Source organism: Phyllostomus hastatus, unplaced genomic scaffold (assembly GCF_019186645.2).
Source record: "Phyllostomus hastatus isolate PE091 unplaced genomic scaffold, TTU_PhHast_1.1 phas_contig_150, whole genome shotgun sequence".
NCBI classification, from domain to species: domain Eukaryota; kingdom Metazoa; phylum Chordata; class Mammalia; order Chiroptera; family Phyllostomidae; genus Phyllostomus; species Phyllostomus hastatus.
The window spans coordinates 17,302,296-17,324,308 of record NW_025333611.1 but is presented as its reverse complement, the minus strand read 5'-3'; the positions used below and the strand labels follow the sequence as shown (position 1 = coordinate 17,324,308).

At 48.3% G+C, this 22,013-nt stretch overlaps 1 protein-coding gene across 2 annotated transcripts in view; it reads left to right on the top strand.

The window, feature by feature from the left end:
- The window catches only part of GALNT10 (polypeptide N-acetylgalactosaminyltransferase 10), a 184,050-nt gene that overhangs the window by 64,620 nt on the left and 97,417 nt on the right, over nucleotides 1-22,013 (top strand). For both annotated transcript variants that reach the window (XM_045820382.1, XM_045820372.1), the window contains exons 2-3: nucleotides 13,572-13,674; nucleotides 16,070-16,208. In XM_045820382.1, the coding sequence (XP_045676338.1) occupies nucleotides 13,572-13,674; nucleotides 16,070-16,208 (242 nt within the window). The remainder of the gene's footprint in view (nucleotides 1-13,571; nucleotides 13,675-16,069; nucleotides 16,209-22,013) is intronic.

The following is a 22,013-nucleotide window of genomic DNA, read 5'->3' as shown; positions in this document are numbered from 1 at the left end:
CTGCTCCTGGCTTGAACACTGCCCAGCTGAGAACGCAATTCTAGTTGTTTCTCTGCCATATGATGCAAAGGCCACAGGGAAATATGGTCACACGAGAAAGGCCTGAGATTTTCCCGTTCAGTGAGTAAGGCCAGAAGATGTATAATGTGTGGTTTCCGAAGCTGCAGATGGATTGGGGAGAGAGTTTGCAATCTGTGGAAACATTTAAGACTTGCAAGTTATGAAGGAAGAGAGAAATGTCTGGAGCATAACATCCAGTAAACAGCCCTGGCTGAATTATCTCAGACAAGCCAACCTCAGGGGCTCAGTTTCCTTATTGAAAATTTTGGAAAGAACACTCAAGAAGCTGTTGAGAGTGGTTGTCTCTAGGGAGGTGGGCTAAAGGGTTGGGGAGTGGGAAAAGATTTATTTTTCCTTGTATGCTTTTTTGACTTTTTACCTCTCTCACCATGTGCCTTTATTGTCTTTAAAATTGCAAATCGAATTATAGGTTTGTCTTTAAAAAGTGCAAGGAAAGGGTTGGCTTAAATTCTTGGTTTTCAAAAAATGTGGTTTGTGTTTTTGTTTTCTTAGCATTGGAACACTGGTCACACAGTCTTACCTGAAAGCCTAATGAATGTGTGACAAAGAAGAGACTGGAGCCCCTCCTGCCCGGACTCCCCTGCCCCCAGTCCCCATGCAGCATCCGGAAGGGATCCCCTGAACACAGTTTGAAAATACCCGAGTTAAATGTTTTCGCTCAGGCCCCTCCCACCTCTCCAGTCCTGTGCTTCCCGTCCAGTTAGCCGAGGAAGCTGTTCGCAGGCTGCCACTTGCACTGCTGCTGCTGCAGGTGTATCCCGCCCTTCCGTGGGGCGGCCGTGCCCAGCCTGGGTGTCACTCAGACTCTGGGAGGCAGGAAACAGGCCACCCTCGGATTGCTTTTCCTGGGTCGAAATGATAGGGAAATGTTTTAAGGTGGATTTTGCAGCCATTTCAGGTAAAACAGACCCTGGGGCTTTGATAGGCAGGATGCTAACAGGACAGTGCGATGCTATGAGATGGGAGAAGACCGTTCACCTTGTAAAAGCGTGCTTGTGAACACAGGCCCACTGCCTCTCCACACTGTGGTCTTGGCAAGTCACTTAGCTTCTCTGCGTCTCTTGCTGAATCAATGGGAAAGGGGAGATGCTGGTGCCTGGTGTTCCCACGACTGTCTCATCATATTCACAGGTTCCACCCACACTCGAGGGGGGAGGGGAGTCTAAGAGGATGAGGGACACTGGGAGTCATTCTTAGAATGCTGCCTACCACAGATGGTTTGGTTCACAATGAATGGGAAATTAAAGCAAAGTGGTTCTTCCTCACAGATAGTTTGAAAGCATTGGTTTAGAATTCAGTAGAAAGGAATGACATGGATACAAATGGCTCTGATTTGAGACATTAAGTGCCGACTTCCAAAAAGAGAAGGGGAGAGAAAGTGCAGTGAGTGGTCAGTGGGAGGAAAGAGTATTAAGTGGAGGGGAATAGAAGTGGGGTTGTTGAGGCTGTTGTACTTGAACTAAGCATTGAAAGACAGGTGTGAGTTGGATATTTAAAAAACGAAGCAGAAGGACTGGATTCCGAGTTATTGTTCTGTGTTGGCACCTTTGTGTGCAAACACAGAGCTGGACTGAATTCCCTGACTCCTCTCTAAGGTCATTTTGTCCCTCCTTATTACCACAATCCATCTGCATAATGAAGCACTCCAGTACTCAGTGACTTCAAACGACAACCGTCTGTTATCGTCTATGGGTATGCAGACCAGTCGGGTGGTGTCTGTGGTCTGGCTGGGTTCTGTGCTGTGTCTCTGCTCAGTCGTGGCGGGCCAGGGGGCCCTGCTGGCCTTGGCTGGGTTCTCTCCTACCTGTCAGCTGGTCTAGGATGACCTTGGTTCTCCACGTACCTCATCTTCCACTTGCCTTTCACATTTTTCTCGCAAAGCATCCTAGGCTTTGAGCGAAAGAGTCCAAGCTTCTCCTTTTTCTACCAAAGCAAGTCACATTCTTTTGACCAAAGCAAGTCACAAAGCCTACCCAGATTCGGAAGGTGGGGAAATAGACCCCAACTCTGCTTAATGGGAGGAGTGCGTGAGTCCTTAGCAAAGGACACGTTCAGTCAACCCACCACAGCCATCCTGAGAAATCTTCTTAAACTCTCCAGAATTTAAAAAGAAGCCTCTCTCCCAATCTTAAATGCGTTGTTTCTCAAACTAAGTAAGGGTTTTGGGGAGAAATTTACATAGAAGAAACCATTCAAAAAATATAAAATGATCTGTTAACTAGAGCTATAAGAAGCAAGGCTTATAAAACAGTCTGTGGCCTTCTGTGTGAGTAGAAGACAAAAGCAATATCCCTGGGCATTTCTGTGGTACCTTGACCCACACACACTGTACTCATGAGTCAAAGCCCAGCCCCAAAGCCCTCAGCGGAATAGTTCCCAGAACAATTATTCAAGGAGGATAATTTATGCCGCTTCTCCCAGATCCCAGTAGCAATTTTTAGAATGAAATGATCTCAAACCTGGCCTGTAACATAGAAACAGTGTCTTTTATGATATTCCCTAACGCACCTAACCCAAGGCTAGCAAATAGTAGTTGCACAATAAGCATTTATTAGGTGAGTGAGTAGATAGGTGAGTGGGTGGGTGAGTAGGCGGCCTGTGCTTTAGCAGTTGACCTGCGCCTTCCTTTGGAAAAATATTCACGTGAAATGTATTTCTCTCCTTTCACGTCAGTGTGTCCACTTGAAATCTTTGTGTGATTATTCCATGTCGATGTGCTTCAAAGAAAACAATCAAAAAGCAGTTGCATGTCACAGAGGAGAGGAACTGTGTTGTGTTCTCCCCCTTAAGCCTCGTCCTCATTAGCGCACATTTCTGACGAGGTCCCTGAGTTCCCTGGGATGTTAATCATTCTCCGGAGGGTGGGGGAGCTTCTCAAACAAATGCGTGAAATGCTGGATTAAACAAAGTTAAGCAGCTTTCTTTTCTGTGCGACTTCACGGACTGTAAATATGTTAATATACTTTGTGAATCTCCAAGAGGGCATGAGAATATGTAAGGGTTGAAAATTGGAAGGATTAGCTCTCTGGTGGGTGAGGGACATCTTAGCAATCTCAAATCTTCTGATCCATAAACATGATGTATCTCTCTATTTATTTAAATGTTTGGTTCCTCTCAGCAGCATTCTGCAGGTTTTTGTTAAATTTATCCATCAAATATTTAACATTTTTGATGCCATCATAAATGGTATGTTTTATTTCAACTGTCAAGTTTCATTAGAAATACAGTTGATTTTCATATGTCAACCTTGTGTTGTGCGCCACTGCTAAACTCACTAATTATACTAGCTTTTGTGTAGAGTTCTTAGCGTTTTTAGATAATCACATCATGGGCAGATAGTGTTTTGACCTGCACAGTCCGAGAGTGGAAGGCAGGACCCCCCTCCCGTTCCGTTCTTCCTAAAGGTGGAGTCAGGAGTCCGAGGCCTGGGTCTCCGGATCCCCCTTCAGGGTCCTCGTCACCACACCAGGTCGCATCTCAGGCTTTCAGCCTTCACGGGCAGAAGCTCGTATCAGTTAAGACTAGATTTGAACGGGCTACATACAATAGAAGTTTGTTTTTCACTCACATAGACGTTTGGAGGTTTGCAGTTCGGGGCTGATATGGAAGTCCTGCCCCATAAAGTCCTTGGGGACTTAGGCTCCTTCCTACTAGTGGCTTCACCACCCCAAGAGCACGCACCCCCACCTCATAATTCAGCATGGCGGCATTTGCATTCTAGGCAGTGAGATAGACGGAATAAAGAGCAGCCGCAAAGGTGTACACACGTGCCTATGATGCCTTTTCAGGTAGGTCCCATGGGCTTCCTCAACACCTGTACTCACAGCTCATGGATAGAACCTAGTCTGACCACATCCAACTGCAAACCTCTCTGGGAGATGGCATCTTTGTTCTGAGCAGTCCTGTTCCCAGCTAAAATTTCCATTACAGTGGGAGACAAAGAGAACGACTCCTGGGGGATGCACAGCAATTTCTGCACGAACCTTAAGGTTAGGAGTGCAGAAAGGAAACAGTTTGAAAATGAAAGGAGGAGGAAGGAGGAAGAGTTCAAAGTCTGTTGCACCTTTTGGAAATCTTTTTGGATTCAAGCGGACCAGCTCTCTCTAGAGTTTTGCAGCTCATTAAGTCGGCCTGAGGCCATTTAGCAGGAGGATGAAGTTAATCCTCAGAACCCCTTTGTGCTATTAAGTCCTTGCGACTGTATTAGACATGTCTAATCATGGATGACTTTCTTTCATCTAGAAAAGATAAAACAAAAGATGTCTCTGCTCATTCATTTCATTCAACAAAAATTGCGGTCTCCTACCCTTATGGAGCTCACAGTTTGGGGAGAGACAGGCAGTAATGAAATAATCACTCAAATGAACATGAAATCACAGAGGAGTGGTAAGGATGCTATAAGGGCACTCTCAGGGACATTATCTAGTCAGGGAGGTCAGGCAGGCTTGCCCGAGAGTTGGAGCCATCCCTGCAGGAGGGTCTAATTTCAGAGCAGAGTGGTGTGCTCTGGGAAAACCATCCAGTGTGCTGTGGCGGTTACACCTCGGATATCCTGCCTGGGGCACTGCGTCTCAGAGACCATTATGTGAGAACAAGAATGTTTGGAGAGGGGCAGGGAACAGTATCAGAGCGGGGGATGCCATCAGTCACCTTCTGCTTCCCCACCCCGCCTCACCCCACACTGGGGGACCTTAGGAAGCAGGGAACAGCCTGCCAGCTTAAAGATCGAAGGTTGTAGAAACCAACCAATGGATCACAACCTGGCAGGCGTACCCGGGAGTTCACTCTTCCCGCTCAGGAGGACGTGGCAGATGGGTCCTGTCCTCTGGCCAACGCTGGCTAACTGGTGAGGGCCGTGGGGAGCACAGTGTTGAGAAGAATTCTGAGTCTGGGGCCTGCAAGGGAAATGTTATTCTAGGTCGGCGGCGCGTGCCTTCATCCAGTGTGACTGTAGTGAAGAAAGGGGACGATGTAAGTCAAAATGCTTGTAAGTTGCAAAGCACTGTTCACATAATAGCTGAGAATGGTAGCTTTGGTTTGTACTCCTCCCTAAACCCAAATGCTGCTGAGAGCTTCCACTTGCCACCTCTCCTTTAACCCTCACACAGTTCCTTTGTGCTCGGTACTGAGCCGTGGCACAAGGTGGGTCTTTCTGACTCCAGAGTGAGGGCTCTCACACACTTTTTGCCATCTTCAGACAGCAGGGGGTGATGATTGATTATTGCTATTGAGAGAGCAACTACTCTATTCCTTGGGGGCTCGGTCCCAATTCCCCAACTGGAAGACTAATTGGATGTGTTTGCAGTCATTTTTCGGTTCTCGAAAGGCTTGGAACGAGCCTTCTGCTCCGCTTGCCAATTTTGCCTGCATCTGTTGTACCTGTAATGACCCTCTTTTAGGGCCAGTTTGCTGAGCCTCCAGAAAGAACACTTGTTAGAGGGTTTGCTGTGGTTGATTGTACGTCTGATTCGCAGGGACTTTCAAGACCCCTTGTGGGCAAGGTGCAGGAGAACGATTCATTTCAGCCAATTTTCCTTTCCCGGAATGGACTACGTGCCTAGCGTCTGTCCAGATGCCGCAATGTGGGAAGGACTGGGTGGACGTGTGGGGTAGGAACTGTTAGCGGTGAGGATCACGGTCCGGAGGTCACGGTCGGGAGGTCGGCAGCTGGCAAAACACTGTTCATACCAGTTTTCACCCCAAGCCTCAGTTTGGTCATCTGTGAACTGGATAGATAATACAGTCAAGTTTCACCTTGTGAAAGGGTTGGGTTATAATAAACACACCACTTCAGGGGAAAACAACATAAAATCAGAATTGGCTTGACAATTGCTCGTGGAATGTAAAGACAAACCACCTCTCCGAAGTCCAGCTTAGGTAGTTTCTCCTCCACCATTAAGGCTGATGACTTTTTTGTTTGGAGTCATCACAGTGCCTTCTGTGGTCACGAAAATCCTTATGTTCCAAGAGTAGGCTCACTCAGCCCCCAAATGCCCACACTCAAGCCACAGAACTAGGCCTCCGGGGACACCATCCAGGGCACAGGCTCCCTGAGCGTGGGGATCGGAGGATCGCCAGACCCTCTCCCACTTTCCGACTTCTTTCTCTTTCTTTTTGTTCGTGTGTCATTTAATTCCTGAAGGTTAAATATGTGCTGATACAACTCTGTGAGGTCTGACTTGCCCTCTGTGAACAGGATAAAAACTTGAAAGTAACATGTGATGAAACAAACACCAGGCTAGGTGAGGGGAGACTGGAGCTCAGTCCCCAGGTCAGCTGAACCTGCATCCATGGGACCTTGAACTCACCGACCTTAAAGATGAAGTTACCACCCACATGTTCAAGTCCTCGGGCTGCATTTCTTGACTGCAGACCTACACGACCCTCATTCCTGTTTTAAAAAAGAAAAAACTTGGTGTATGTCCATCCCCACTTCCGCCTTCCAAGCCCAAGTTGGTACCATCTCTGCCTTGGCCGCTGCAATAGCCTCCTCCCTGGGTTTACCCTCCCTCGTGGCCTCATAATCCCTTCCCCACCTGGCTACCAGGGAACCGTTCAAATGCAACCCTTATATAAAATAGGTGGATTTACAGGTGCTTCAGGGACGAAGAAAAAAATCCACATCCCTGCCCACCTCTCATCCCCACCAGGCTTCCCCTGCTTCTCTGCGCACCACACACTCCACTCTTGTTTCAGTCCCACCTGTATATCCCATTTGCCCAGCCACAGGGCCTTTGTTTGCACGGCCATGCTCTTAACTTCTGACTGGAATGCTCTGTTCTCTCTCTGCTGAATTAACTCCTAACCATACTGTATCCATTTCCTCAGGGAAGCCTTTACCGACTTCCCTGAAAAGATCAAATCACCCTGATCAGATCAGAAAGAAAGGAACTTTCCTTGCACCAGGTACCTTTCTTTTATGCACATGCCACTGTAACTGTTTTATTTGTGGTTCTGGATTAAAGTCTGTATTCCCATGCCACGCACAGTCATGTAAGGTCTGGGAGAGCAAGGCCCTTGTCTGTCTCGCTTGCCAGTGTATCTGGTCACTTCGCCCAGAGCCTGGCATATGCTTGTACTCATTAGGCTGTTAAGTGGGTGGATGTACGGACGGACGAATGGGTGGGTTGAGAGACTCAAATGAACATTACCAAATGGACATTTTAAAATGATCAATCAGAGTATTTCTGTTTTTTCGCCTGATGAGAAAACATTTGGGAACTTCCTCAAGAAAATGGTTCAAGTTGCAATTGTCATTTTAAAATGGAAAAGTTATTATACGTTTCATTTGCCCTTTAGGTAACAGACATTATAAAATGTCTTGGCTTTTTTTTCCCCTCTGCTGTTTAAAAAAGTATTCTAATGGGTATTCACACCTTATGTAGCACGCTAATGACCTTGTCTAGAACCATCTGTACAAAAAGAGAGGATGAATTGGATGGGTGGTACATAGAGCATGTCCTCAGATAATGTTTTGTTCAACACTGTTTCTCTCTTAAAGATTTTATTTATTTAATTTTAGAGAGGGAAGGGAGGGAGAAAGAGAGGGAAACATCAATGTGCAATTGCCTCTCGAGCGCCCCCTAGTGGGAACCTGGTCCGCAACCCAGGCAGGTACCCTGACTGGGAATGGAACCAGCGACCCTTTGGTTCACAGGCCGGCACTCAATCCACTGAGCCACACCAGCCAGGGCCAACATTGTTACATTGTTTCATTATAATGTTGATGAGCGGGGAAACGGGCTCTGTAGCACTTGCACATTCTCACCGTGTCTGCGTGGGTCTCGTCCAGCCCCTCGGGTTTCCTCCCACGTCCCAACAGTGTGCACACTGGGTGCACTGGCGTGTCTGCACTGTCCAGTCTGAGGGGGTGCAGGGTGTGCTAGCTGCCCTGCAATGGGAGGGCGTCCTGTCCGGGGTGGGCTCCTGCCTCGTGCCTGAGCTGCTAGCATTGGCTCCCTCCACCCACGACTCTGAACGGGAATGAACAGGTTGGGGAATAGTGACCTTACTTGTTTTTATTATCAGTCTTTCTTAAATGCATACATAGAGAGCTCACATTTATTCCAGTCCTTAGTATTAGAAGTGTTTTGGTGGTGTTTTTTGTGACTAGAAATATGCCGTAGGAACTTAACTCTTGTTTATGCCAATTAGCCTGTGGTAACATTGGTTTCATTATACATCTTTTCACGTGAAGTCCCAGTTTGTAGGAACCCATCGAAGACGTTAAGTGAGGACTTACTCTACAGGATCAGCCTTTTTAAACAAGGGTTCTTATATGTGAATGACCCTGCCCTCTTGGGGAATGAGGCCCCGCCCAGATTTCCAATTCCAGCATCCTGGTGTTGAGATGACAGTTACTGGCGCGGGGAAATTGTCACACCGACTGCCAGGTGGAACAGGAGGACATGCCTGGCCCGGGCCCAGCAGACACAGGCAGTCTCATGGTTACTGAGTTAGAGAGCGTCTGCTCACTCATAAACGGTACCCTTTAGGTCTGACTGTTTTCTCATACAGCGTGGCCCTGGTTGTAGTGAAAGGTAGGCTTTCTCAGAATAGCAGCCTGCTGGGTAGGGGTTGGGGTTAGGTCAGCTTGTCTTTAGTCTGACTTGTAGAATGCCAGAATGAGAGAGGTCCTCAGCTTGCAAAGAGGGAACATTTCTTCTGAATGAAAACCAGATCATCTGTCTCCCTGGGTCTCTCCTGAGAAGAGGGGATTAATTGCAAGTGGATAGGTAGCAACATTTTATTTTTGGAATTCTACTCCAAACACCTCCTGTGGCTCCCACCTGCCACTGAACGGCTCAGACGTGAGGCCCTTGGATTTGTGGCCCAGACTTCCTGCCCTCACTGCTCATGAGTCTTCTGTGCCCCACTCACCCCGGCCCGGTCAGGCTCCTCGCCGTCCAGCAAACATGCCCCCTACTTTCTAACCTCCACTTCTTCGCCCGTGCATGCCCTCCAGCCGGATTCCGCCCTTCCATTGCTAACAGTCAAAACCCTGTCCTTGCATGCAGCTCTACGGACTCTGCTTCTACAGGGATTCCTCCCTGACCATTTCAGGTGGAGTCTCTTCGGCTCCTGTAAATAAATACCTGTGGAGCTTGTCCATACAGCTTTCAAGGCACTCGTGTTAGTGCCGTGTGTCTTTCCCTTTCTTAGATATTAATACTCGTATCCTGTCCACGGTCTTTGTTGAGACCAGGGGCTATCTTATTTACTTTTGTTTCCCCACAATTCTTTGGACAGAGTAGGTCCTCAGTTCATCAATGAAGTTACCCTTATTTGTGGAATGAAAGAATAAATACATCAAAACCATCCAGCTTATGTCCTCAGAATTCATGAAAAAAGTACATTTATCCAACTGTCCAAACTCCTTTGTTTCAAGTAACTTTCACTTTGGCTAGCTAAGTCCTACCTGGCCCTCTTTGAAGTGTAACCTTGAAGGCAGCCTTAAAGAGAATGCTTCGCTGGGAACGTGCGTGTGCAGGTATGTGTGAGTGTAGGGAGGATGTTAGAATAATCTACTTAGCAGATGAGCAAACTTTTGGAATTATACAGAATCATTTAAACCCCCAATGAGATGATTCCAGCGCCTTGGTGGGGCTAGCTGAGAGGAGGGCCTGGCGGAAGCCGTCCTGAAATTGGCAGCAGAATCTGGCCTGTGAGAGCCCTCGGGCCCCGAATAACACCAGTGACCTCCTCGGGTTTCCTCTCAGCATTGCCGTGTGAGAGGGCACAGCCCTTTTCCCATTACTGTGAAGACACTAGCCAGCTCGGCTAGGGACGCACGTGTCCTCTGAGCACGCACTTGAACAGGTCTTTCTTCTTGGGCAGAACACAGTTGGCTTGCTTCACCGCCTCCCTTCCCACCTTCCAAAGGGTGCCGGGCATGCTAAATAGTGATGACACAAAATATTAAAATTCTGTTTGTGTGTGTGAGTCTGTGGCTGTTTGAACACTAATCGATTCTTCCAGGGGAACATTAAGTAAAAGCACACAGACACCAGGAGCAGTTATTTAGAGGAGCCGGTCAAAATCCATTTCCAGTGTATTAGTTACTGTGATTTCCACACCCATTCTGCCTGCCCCTCCACCCACTCTCCGCCGCCTCTGCTGCCCTGCTCCTCGCCAGCCCCTTTGCCTCCTGTAGCAAAGGGACACCTGCAAGAAAAGTAGCAAGAGAGAGAGAGTTGCTGAAGGAAAATAAGCACCGCTTTTACAGACAAACCTTTAAGTCTGTGAAATTAAAGAAACTTAAAATTACCTCTGGACTAAAATTCCAAATGTGCTTTTTTGCATAATATTAAGTGATTGCTATTTTCGTAAGAGTTGCTGTCTTTTGAGAAGCATTTTTGGAATGCTTCTTGTTGCTAAAGGTCTTGTGGCATTTGTTTTTATTATAGAATGCCACTATTAATTAAGAACATTTTTCCCCCCTGAAGAACACTGGATTTCTACATGGGCATATGACCTCCTGTTAATGAGGAAGCTCTCTAAATTCTGTTTTCAGCAATAGCCAGTTGAATTGGCTCAGGTGTTAATAGGTTGCCTCTGCAGGTCTCACAGTTTTATTAGAAGATTCCCATCCATTTCCTGTTGTCCCAAACATGGCCATTGCAAATATCATATTGTAACCTTTCTCTAAAAATAATTTATCCGTACTAGCAGTCCTTTACTGAGAGGGTCTAACTTCGTGCCAGACACAAAGCTAGGTGCTTAATGTAGATTAGTTCAGTGCATCCTCCCCACAACAGAATAGCAGGTTATTCGGTTAGTTTTCCCTGGGAAGTTTCACTTCCCAGGAAGTGAAACCTAGGTTTTTCCAACTGTGGAAGCAAAATACCCCGAGTCATTAAACTAGACTACCTGTCACATTGATGAGCACTTGTTCATTCATCCACTCATTTCACGGATGTTTGTTGAAGGCCTAAGGTAAGCCAGGCAATGGCCTAGGAGAGCACAGTGATGGACCAAAACAGGCGTGTCCCTGCCTTCAGGAAACTCACAGTCTGTCGCAGGGAGAGAACAGCTAGATCCGGTTGGGTTCTGCAGGCTGACAAGATGGGGTTTAGGGCAAGTCTGTTCTGCTCTGTTAGCCTCAGATTTCATATCTGTAAAATGCGGCAGCTGGATTTAGACAAGTGTTTTTCTACCTTTATTGTGAATCAAATCATATGGGGAATAGGTTTTAAAACACATCATTCTGGCCTCCTATCTCCAGATAATTTGACTTAATTGGTTCAGTGTGGGGCCCAGGAATTTACATCTATAGTGAGGGCCCGGGTCTCCCCAGAGCCACCCTTCGAGGGGAACTGATCTGGCTGTAACCCCCACTAGCACCTGCACAGGGTCTGTGCTGTCCCCCCTGTACCCGCAGGGGGTGCAGGTGCTGCTCTTTCAGGGGCCACACTTTGCAAACCACCTCAGATTGGCACCTTCCACCAAGGCAGTCTCCGTTTGCAGAGCCTCTGTAGTTCCGCCAGTGACTCCCAGTAACCGAAGCTCCCAATCTTTGGGTAGCAGAAAAGGGAAAAGGCCCTGGGCAGGAGGGCCGGAGAAAAGATTGCTGAACAGCTGGTGATCAGTCAGTCCTGACATCGAAACATGTTTCCTTGGGCAGGTCCCTGACCCACCCAAGGCTCAGTTTCCCTGACTGTGAAACAGGGAAAGGGTCCTAGCTCCGTTCCCCAGCATGCTTACATGCATTTGTTCACTTGTTTAGAGATTCGATTGTCATTCTGTTTTTAGCAGAGGACCTTTTCAAAAATGAAATCCCACCCAGAACCCTAGTCCAGAAAACAGACAGATGCATTGCTGGTCCGATGGAAGGGGGGTCCAGCTCTGACTCTGAGCACCCTCTTCCCCGGGCAGCACGGCAGAGCCTCCTGTGGAAACGTAGCTGAGCCCAGTTGGAATCCACCGAAGAAGGAGCTTCCAGCTCGGCCTGCTTTCTGGGGACACTGGGAACTGTTTGCGGGCCCTCGGCCTTTGTTTTCAGTTTTCTTTCCGTCTCCGATCAAGACACCCTGCACACCGACTTTCAGGATTTTCTTCTTGCCACTCGGAGAAGAGCCACAAAGGGCTGTTATTATCACCGGAGCTGTCGTAAGGACACTGTGCTGTTGTGAAGTCTGCAAACTTGAGAATCAGCCAGAGACTTAACACATAGGCGTGTGGATGATTTTATCCCGGTGGTTTCTTTCTCTCTCTAATGTTCAAGCACGTCACACATTCAGGGTCTTTGTAGTTAATTACATAGGAAATAGGGCTGCTGGGTTCTGCGTGCCACCGTGGCAAGAACAGGTCTGCGGGATCTTTAGTTGGCAAGGCGATGTGCAAAGCCATTCTCACCCACAGGAACGAGGGAGATGCCTAAACGGTGTTACCTTGGGAGGTTCTGACTGAGTCTTCAGATTGACTGTGGGTGTGGGAGAGCATCTGGTACCTTCAGACAACCCCAGACACTGGAATGCAGCCTCGTTAACTTAGCGAAACTGGTTCCAAATGGGCCCACCAGGATGGGCTCACCTCCCCAGATACGCAATGAACACCTTCAGAGCCAGGCCCTGGGGGCTGCTCTCTTGGGGCTGTTGCTTTTCCCCCCAGCCATCCAGTTGCTTGTTCATACATTCCACACACAATTGCCAAACGTCCACCCTCTTTGAGATCGGCGCCCTTGGGAGCCGTAGAGATGGCCAAAGCTAAGCCTGGTTCTGCCGCTTTATCAGACCTGGAAGTCTGTGCCCAGGCCGTTTGTCCTGCCTGCCTCTCACGTCCTCTCCTCTGAAGCTCATCCCACATGCCTTCCCGCCCACGAAACTTCCTCCAGTTTTCCCAGGTGGATGTGAACTCCTGTAGCCATTTCTGATGGTCACTTCCCTGCCCCATCCCATGGCTGTCGAGCACCCGAAGGGGCTCGGGATCAAAATGAACACAAGTATAAAATACACACTGAATTTTGAAGACTTAGTAAAAAAAAAAGAAAGAAAAGAAAGAAGTATGTCAATGAGTTTTTATATTGCGTGGTGAAATATTTTACATAGAGTATATTGGGTTAAATAAAATATGTGAGCAAAACTGACTTCATCTCTCTTTCTTCCCAGTGTGAACACTGGAAAACGTGAAGTTACAGATGCGCTCACATCTGTGGCTCGCCTTCTTGTGTTTCTGTTGGGCAGTGCCACACCTCCTGCTTTTTCTCTCGAGTGAAGAGAATGTTTATCCATCTGTTCTTTTTATTTCCTTCTGCTGGTTTTTAAGTTCCAAGGGGGTGGACAGCATGTGCCTGTCATCTCCCTGACCTTTGCATGCCTGGGGGGCACATGGCAGGCGCTAACGGACTTCTGTCAAGGGAACTAATAAGTGAACACGTGACAGACATTCAGTCAACAGCGAAAGCCCCCGTAGACAGCATCATTTCTGGGTCTCTGTGATTAAACTTACTTTCCCTTTTCTTTTTCACACTTTTTTGTCTTTTTTTTTCTAAGGGATCACACAATCAGCAGAAGAAGATATTTTTCTTGGGCGATGGGCAGAAGCTGAAGGACTGGCATGACAAAGAAGCCATCAGAAGGGATGCTCAGCGTGTAGGTACGTCCACGGGCAGGTCCCATGCGGAGGGCTCACATATGTGTGTGTGCATGCGTGTGCATTTAATGGGGCATCGGACCGCCTTCTGTTGGCTGGTCTCCCCCTGCCACCATGCTTTCTAACTCTGGAACCCCCCGCTTCACCTGTTCGCTGACCCCTCCCTTCCTCCGCTCACATCACCAGAGCTGCTGCCTTCAGGAATTTGCCCTGCCTCCTTTAATGGGCGATAGAAGATGTCTCCCCCTTAGGAAGTATTTCACCACTAAAATGAGGAGCAGCAAGAGTGGGGGCCAACATTCATGAATAGCACCGTGAGCACCACCCATGCTGCACGCTGCACGTTTTCACAGCAAACCCCTGAATCGATCTCTATGGCCCATGTGGTGAGAAGGGGCCTGTCGTTCAGATGGGTGGGCTAATCTGCCCACAGCCACACAGTGAGAAAGAGAAAGGCTTGGAATCCGAACCCAGGTCTGGAGGGCAGAGTGGGTCCGTACGCAGCACTACGGTCACAAGGGTGAACGAATTCAGTGGGCTTCAGCTAATGTCTTCTTTGGCTAATTAGTCTGTGGAGCAGTTTCTATTACACTGGGGCGCTGGGAAGGGAAGTTTTGTGGGGAGTCATCTGTAGAGAGCCTGGGCTAGGAGTTCAGGACAGCAGCCCTAACACCTCTTGTCCGCTGCGTGACCATCACCTAAGTCCCATAATCCTTGAACCTCAGTTTCCCCATCTGTCAGTGGGGCTCACGCTTCCTGGTTTGAAAACCTCATGGTGTTGATATGAAGTAGCTTTACACTGGAAAGCACTGTAGAAATACAAGGGATTAGTATTCATTTTTATCTCAGTAAAGGCACCACTATTGATTTTTTTTAAATTACATTATAACAAAATGAGATTACAACAAGTCTTTGAATTGAGCTGAAATGATAACTTAACTGAGGTTCAGGGAAATCTGAAGACCTGACATGCATTTTTCCGTATGTCAGTAATTTAAAATGAAGGGTGGGGGGTGCTTAAATTAAAAAAGGAAACATTTGAAAAGAGCTGATTTGCCAGACCATTATGCTGGGATTATTAGAACATTGGCCTAACTAGCAAGGAAAGAGTAAGCGGAGGAGAAATCACTCAGAATAATAATGATCCCGGCTGACCATGTACCAGGCACCTTGGCCTGCATTACCTCCTTAATTATCACGCTGAAGGTCCTTATCCCAGTTAATGCAAGGGCAAGAACCAAGACAGAGACAGACTGCCCAAGGCATGCCCAAGATGCCCAAGCAGGGGAGTAGCAGGAGTGGACCACAAAGTCCACGCCGCCCGGCTCCAGGGCCCGAATCCTTGCTCCCCTGCACCGCCTTCCTGAGGCTGCCGGCCCGGAGGGAGATGCTCGTGCTGCATTGTTGTCCCTTGTGGAATCTGTCCTGTCCTCAGGCTATACCTTCCCATCAGGCTGGTGTTGCCACAGTTTACTTTACAGACTGAATGGAGCGACTGACGCGCAGACCACAGGCTCCAGAAGATGAGGTCATTTCTGACCTATGATTCTATTGACATTTCTTCAGGTCCCTCGCCACTGGCAGACTCCTGGGCTGTTACTGCAGGGCTTGGTGTGGACATTCCCACTCACCATCTGCACCCGGGAACCCAGGGAAAAATTTCCCGGAGCATCAGGAACTCTTTCCCCAGCTGGATTATGCAGAGAAGAGAGAGGACAGCACTTTATCCAACGGACTCTGTGCCTCCAAGCAGCCCTGGCTGAGGCCAAGCAGATCTTAATTCATTTTCTGGTTTTAAAAAAATCAAAGCATCTTTTATCATTGGTGGCTGTTTCGATTCATGTGTAAAGTTTACTCTGCTTTGAGAGTAATCACGGTATTTCCTTTATATTACCTTTATGTAGTTACAAAAAGCTGTCATCTACACAGCTTCTCACTTGACTCTCTCGGCATTCCGTGGATACCAGAAGGGAGCAGCCGTAGCTCAGAGAGGCTATGTGACTGGCCTGGGGTTGATCAGCTCGTGTGTGGTAGACCTGGTCTCCCAGGCAGACGTGTTTAGGGCTCCTGGCAGAGTGGAGGGGTCATGGGCTTTGGGACCCGCAGACCTGGTTTTATAACCTTTCTTAGTCCCGTTTATCCTGCTACAGGTCGAAGGCTCTCACGTCCACCCCGCCTGCTTCCTGTGGTGGTTCCACGGGGACAAGGTTTATGAAGTGTGTGACTCGGCTGTGACTGAATGCTCATTCCCCTTGCCCTCCGCACACTTCCCCCTGCAAAATCTGGTCGTACACTCTGTATCAAGCCTGAAGTTTTACCTCTGTGGTTGATCATACTTGTCATCCTTCTTCCCCCACTCCATTCGGTTAGCAGCGCTGACTTTGCTCTTTGCCCCTAGGAAATGGAGAACAAGGGAGGCCCTACCCCATGACCGATGCTGAGCGAGTGGATCAGGCGTACCGGGAAAATGGGTTTAACATCTACGTCAGCGATAAGATCTCCCTGAATCGCTCTCTCCCTGATATTCGGCACCCAAAGTAAGTGTAACGTCGCTCATCCTCTGGGATGTAAGGATTGTGCCCTTGGCCCTTGTTGAGACTTCATTCAAGAAACAGGTACAGGAAGGGCTGCCGGGGGAGAGGCCCTCCTGTTACCCGGGGCCTCTGTGCAAGGGATCGTGCGATCAGATGCTTCTGGAGTGTAGAGCTGGAGTGCCAGAGGGACGTGAGGCCTCCCCGAAAGAGCCAGTCACCCTCCTCTGTTCAGACAGTGGGGACACGGAACTCCCTCCATTTCCTTTTTGCTCTGCGCCCCCTCCCCCCACGCTGGGAAGTTCACACCTCAATTTAGAAGACAGTTGCAGTGGCACTTTCAGCCCTCACTCCCTCCGCTTTCTGTGTGTGACGTTTCTGTTTCTTTAACCTCTATGTTAGCGGTTCTCTGTGCCTGAGTATTCATGTCTTTGTTGTAAGCTGTCTCAAACCATTTGAGAGAGGGCATATTGTACTGACTAATGATAACTGTGACAGCTAACATCCTTTGAGTAGGTAGCTTGTGGTGGGCACTTTGCATCATCTCAGGTGGGCGGGTCCTAAATGCTGCCCGTTTTACAGATGAGGAAACCCAGGGTTAAAGTCCTAAGTCACATAAGGTGAATACAGATCTGAGCCAGGCATTAGGCTCCAGTTCAATCTGGACCTGAAGCCATCCTGCCTCCTGGACATGTTCAGCAGGGTTGCTGTGGCGGTCACGGTGATTTTCCAGTTGAGATATTGTCCTTAAGGCTGACGTGCATTAGCATCGTCAGTTGTTGGGACAGGGTGTTGAGCTTCACCCCTGTAACTCCCGATTCCGTAGATCTGCGCTGAAACTGAAGAGCTGGCGTCAGACATGAGCGTCCACAGGCGCTCATGCAGCTGGTCTTCGTTCACGCTTCGGGAGGCACAGCGGGTGGATTTCCAAGTGTCTGCACCCAGAGGCAGCACAGAGCAGCGCTGGAGCACGAAGCGTTCAGTTAAGGGGCTAAAATGTAGAGCCCAGGGAAAGATAACAGCTAACATGTATTAGGTGCTTCCTGTATGCCAGGCCTTATTCTAAGCCAGTGGTTCTCAAAGCATGGCTCCTGAACCAGGCACACCAGCATCACCTAGGAGCTTGTTAGCATGCAGGTTCTCAGATCCCAGTCCAGATCCGCTGAACCTAGAACTCCGGGATGGGGCGCAGCACTCTGTGTTCTAACAAGCCCTCCCTCCAGATGATTCTGATGCCCACTGAAGTTTTATATTCTGGAAACGTTCGGCACATGAGCTCAGCCAAACTTTCCAAAAACTCGATGAGGGAGGTACCTTCATTATCACTGTTTTACAGATGGGGAAGAGGCACAAGAAGGTTAAATAATTTGCACAAAATGACACAGCCGGTAAGGGGTGGCACCAGAATTTGCAGGCAGAAATTCTGACTCTAGAATCTATGATCTTAATCACTGAACCATAAGGCCTTACCACCTATAAGAGCTCAATTGGTAGAATGAAGTAATCAAGAGTTAATCTCAGTAGTGTGTTTGACTATTCCCAGAATGCTTTCAGCCCCATTACATCTGTCAGTTCCTGCAGCAGCTCTCTGAGTCGGCAGTACTGTTACCACCTCCACTTGGTAGGTGAGCAAACCACACAGCTGCAGGGCGCACGGCTGGCCCAGGGCTGGTGCTGTCCATGAGGGTTTCTTGCAGGGAGAGGTGGGAGCAGGGGGACCTCAGTGTGCTTGCCTGTGGGGTTTACAGTGTGCTCCCTGGTCTGCACCGTCAGGCCTGCGAATTTTTTCCTCTAAGTCTGAGAGTGTAGTTCAGATATTACAGATGTTTCTGGATTCGGAGCTGCGACCTGACGCTGAGGGTCAGAAACTCAATTTATGCGCTCAGCCCCTTGCAGAGTTCAGCATTCTGCACTCGTGTCACCTCTGGGTCTGGGAGAGAGGCTCATCCGGGACCTGTACACCCTCCCCGCAGCATTCCGTGGTGCAGTGGGCTCTCAACTCAGGCTGCCTGGGGTGCTTTTAAAAACCTGCAAAGGCCAGGACACCACCCCAGGCCCCTAGACTCTCAATCTCTGGGGGCGGGGCCTGGGTCTTGGTGTTTTCTAAAATTCTTAAAACAATTCTCACGTGTGACCAGGGTTGGAACTGCTGCTATGAAATAAGAATATTTTTACAATGAGAGAGAGAAGCTGAGTGTGGGCACAGCTCTTTCCCCGACCCATCCGCCTGTTCATTCTGTTCATTCACTAAACGCAGGGCGGGGCAAACATAGGTTCACAGTTATTCGTGTGGAAAATCATGCAGTATTAGTAAGTAATAGTACAAGAATGACTCTGTGTTTCATGCACTCATACCATAAAGCTACTTTTGCCCCACCCTGTATGTAAATAATGGTCTTGCACAGGCCAAGCCCTGGGCTGGACACCGAGAACACAGTGGTAAGTGAGCCGTAATTACTGCTTCATGCAAGGGGTGGGACAGAGGCGTGAGGAGCCAGTAGGCTGCTGTGAGACCAGTCTCGGTGGTAGGCAGAGCGTGCTTGGGACCTCGGGACACACCCACCAGCCTTTGCAGGAAGACACTGCAGGCAGGGAACTGCCTGGGGAAAGGCCTCGGGCAAGTCAGTGTGCGTTCTTCTTCGTTGTTTGGATTACCAGGGTGCGTCCTCAGCTGGTTGGAAGTGGAGCCAGGATGGGGACCTGGCCCCCAAGCTCCCCAGGCAGTGCTCCTGCCGTGGTTGGGTGTGCAGCTGAGGAAAGGAAAGGTCTTCTCAATCTAGGAGTCCTGCGGTCCCTGGGGAAAACTCAGGAGGATTTATAAACTTGGAGGAGAAAAACGCTGCTTTTTTATTTGAACCTCTAAATGGATTTGGTGGTCCCCGCAGTGGTGGCTGTAGGCGACAGAGCATCTGCGATACAGTCACCAAAAGAAATCATATACTTTCCCATCGCTGTACAGGCATCTCAAAATGTCCTGGACACCCATCACTCCTTTGAAACGAAGGCAGTTTTTAGAACTGCCACTAGATCTTGTGGTTTAATGTGTTCCTGAAGAAGCCCATTTATTACTGTATTATAAATTTTTTATTATTTCCGTAACTATATTTCAGTCTAATTGGTTTCCTTTATAATCTTGTCTATTTTATTTTATGAATTATCAGCACTGTTCTCAGAAGCATCCATATATTTTACCAGCCTGGCGGAGGGGTCCAGGACATCGATAAGGCAAGGGACCCCTGCTCCGGCTGGATGGGAATCGAGCCCAAGCTCGCCGCAGGCCCCCTGTTAGCAGCCCACCCACGCAGCCAGCATCCAAGTTACAGCAAAAGATGTTGCCAAACCCAGTGCTCCTGACAACACCACCCCCCACCACCACTTTTTTAGAATCCCCAGTGGTGGAAGCTGACTTTTCAGAAATGAGTTGACAGATGTCTTGAAGAACTTTCCCTTTTTTCCAGGGGGGAGCTTTCCTGCAGCCTGACAGCAGAAATGTGGGAATAAATTAGCGCAGTTGAGCTGCTCATTCCCTCCAGTTTCTTTTAGCTTAAACAACTTCCCCAGCAGGAGCCGAGGTTCATGTTTGCCTTTGTTCCTCCGAACTGAATTTTGGCAGCAGCGTGTCAAGAACAGGGTCTAGGGGCTGTTTGTTTGTGCCAGCTGCGTTTGCTTCCACCCGAAGCCGCGCTGGGGAGTGTGCAGCCACAGAGAACTGCAGCGAGAAAGTTCGGCCTGCCTTGCTGGGCTTGCCTGTGGGAGGCGGCCAGCTGGCTCCGAGCAGGCCTGCCCTCTGCACCTCCTGCCAAGGGAGCAGAACAGAGGTTGGCTGGTGGGCTGGCCCGCTTTCCCAGCCCCCCACCGGCGGCTCTGTGGGCTGCCTGACAACCACCCGCACACACGGAGGCCCCTCTGGGGCGCAGAGCTGATGGCAGCGGAGCCCCAGCGGCTGAAGAGACCTGAGTCTGAAGGTTTCTGTGCAAAGCCCTCTGCTGGTGATCAGTTTCTGCCATGTAAAGACTGTCCCCAGGGAGAGTGAAAATAGACACAACCCCGACTGCTTCCCCCAGCCCATGGGGCTAGCTTCCAGAAATGAATGAACCCAAATGGGCTCTTTGTTGCAATAAAAGGCCCAAGTCTCCCAGACTCCTGGGTCCATGTTCCGTCTTGCTTTTTCCTTTTCATTAAATTAGCATTGTTAATTTATGGTACATGCTGAATTTCCTGAAAAGAACTTGTAAGCTCATATTACTATAACATTCTATTGAGCAGCTTTACACCCCCAACAGTTTATAAAAGCAACAGTGGAGGAAGTTATAGCCTGTTAAGGTTTAGCAAACATGTACTCTGAACAAAAAAAGATAATTTGGAAGTACAGGAAGTTAAAGCCAACCACATTTGTAGTAGTTAATAATAATATTGGTACCCCGATATGAATGTAAGCATAGACGTTACAAATGCTATTTAGGGGCTAAGGTGGAATAACAGGTATCAGATTTACTCACCTGCCTGAAATAACTGAAAAAAATCAATGGACACTGGCACCAGGATGTGAAGGACAGTGATCCTAAAGAGATGGGAAGCAAATGTGGAGAGCGATACATTGTCAGTGCTTATTGCCTTGAGTTTTCAAGCCATGATGCCAGGTGCATGCATGGTGCTGGCATGACCCAGGTAGAGCCCTGAGGACTTCCTGAGTTGAGTTGATGGAGCCCAGGGTCCAGAGAGACCACAGAGGCAAAGCGTTCACAGGACGATGTACTGAAGAGGGGAGAGCTGCATGGAGACTAAGCCGCAGCAACCTGCAGACAGTTCCGTGTGTACTCAGCCAAGGACCGATGAGCTCCTGCCTGCAGGGAAGCTACCTGAGGGCGGGAGAGGGGCCATCCGCAGGGATTCGGGGGAAACTGCCAAGCTCTCACGCAGGCCAGGGATCGTGCCTCTTCCCACCACTCAGACTGAAAACCTCGTCATTCGTCACTCGTGGAGGATTGGGTTGAGTCCTTAGAAGAGTTGTACCTCGTTGGGATTAATTAGCCTTAGACTGGACAGTTCTCTGGACCAGATTCAAAAAGCATGAATTACAACCCAGAAGGATCAAACTATTTCTAAGTAACTTCACTGCATCCGAGGAGAAACCTCAAAAATTCTTACACAAAACAAAAATATTCAGCAACAACTGAGGTAAATCCACCCAAAGACTATTGGGCCTGCAAAGAAATAGAGAAACATGACTAATAATGAGGAAAATAATCAAAGCGAACCCAGAGTTGACACAGGTGCCAGAATTAGCACAGGATGCTAAAACAGATACTATAACTGTGTTCCGTGTGTTTGGAAAGTTAGAGACGTGGAAGATATGAAGTGACCCAAACTGAACTTCTAGAAAAGAAACGAGCAGTGTCTAAGATGGAAAATACAGTACAGTGGGATTGATGGTAGAATAGATATTACAGGGGAAAAAAAAGATTAGTGAACCTGAAGTTATAAAAAAGAAACTACTTGAAACATGGGAATAAAATATAATTAAAAAATGGGGAGTATTAATAAGCTCTTTAAGTAGTTGAATATTCACGTAATTGGAGTCCATAAGGAGAGGAGGAAAAAAATAGCCAAGTGTTTTTCAAGTTGAGTGACAACTATAAACCACAGACCCAAGAAGCCCAGTGAAACCTGATCTCAAGAGACATGAATAAAACAGCACCAAGGCACAGCATCATCAAATTACTGAAGACCAACGATGAAGAGAAAAAATGTTAAAGCAGATAGAGAAATAAAACATATTATTGACAGAGGACCAAAGATAAGGATGGCAGA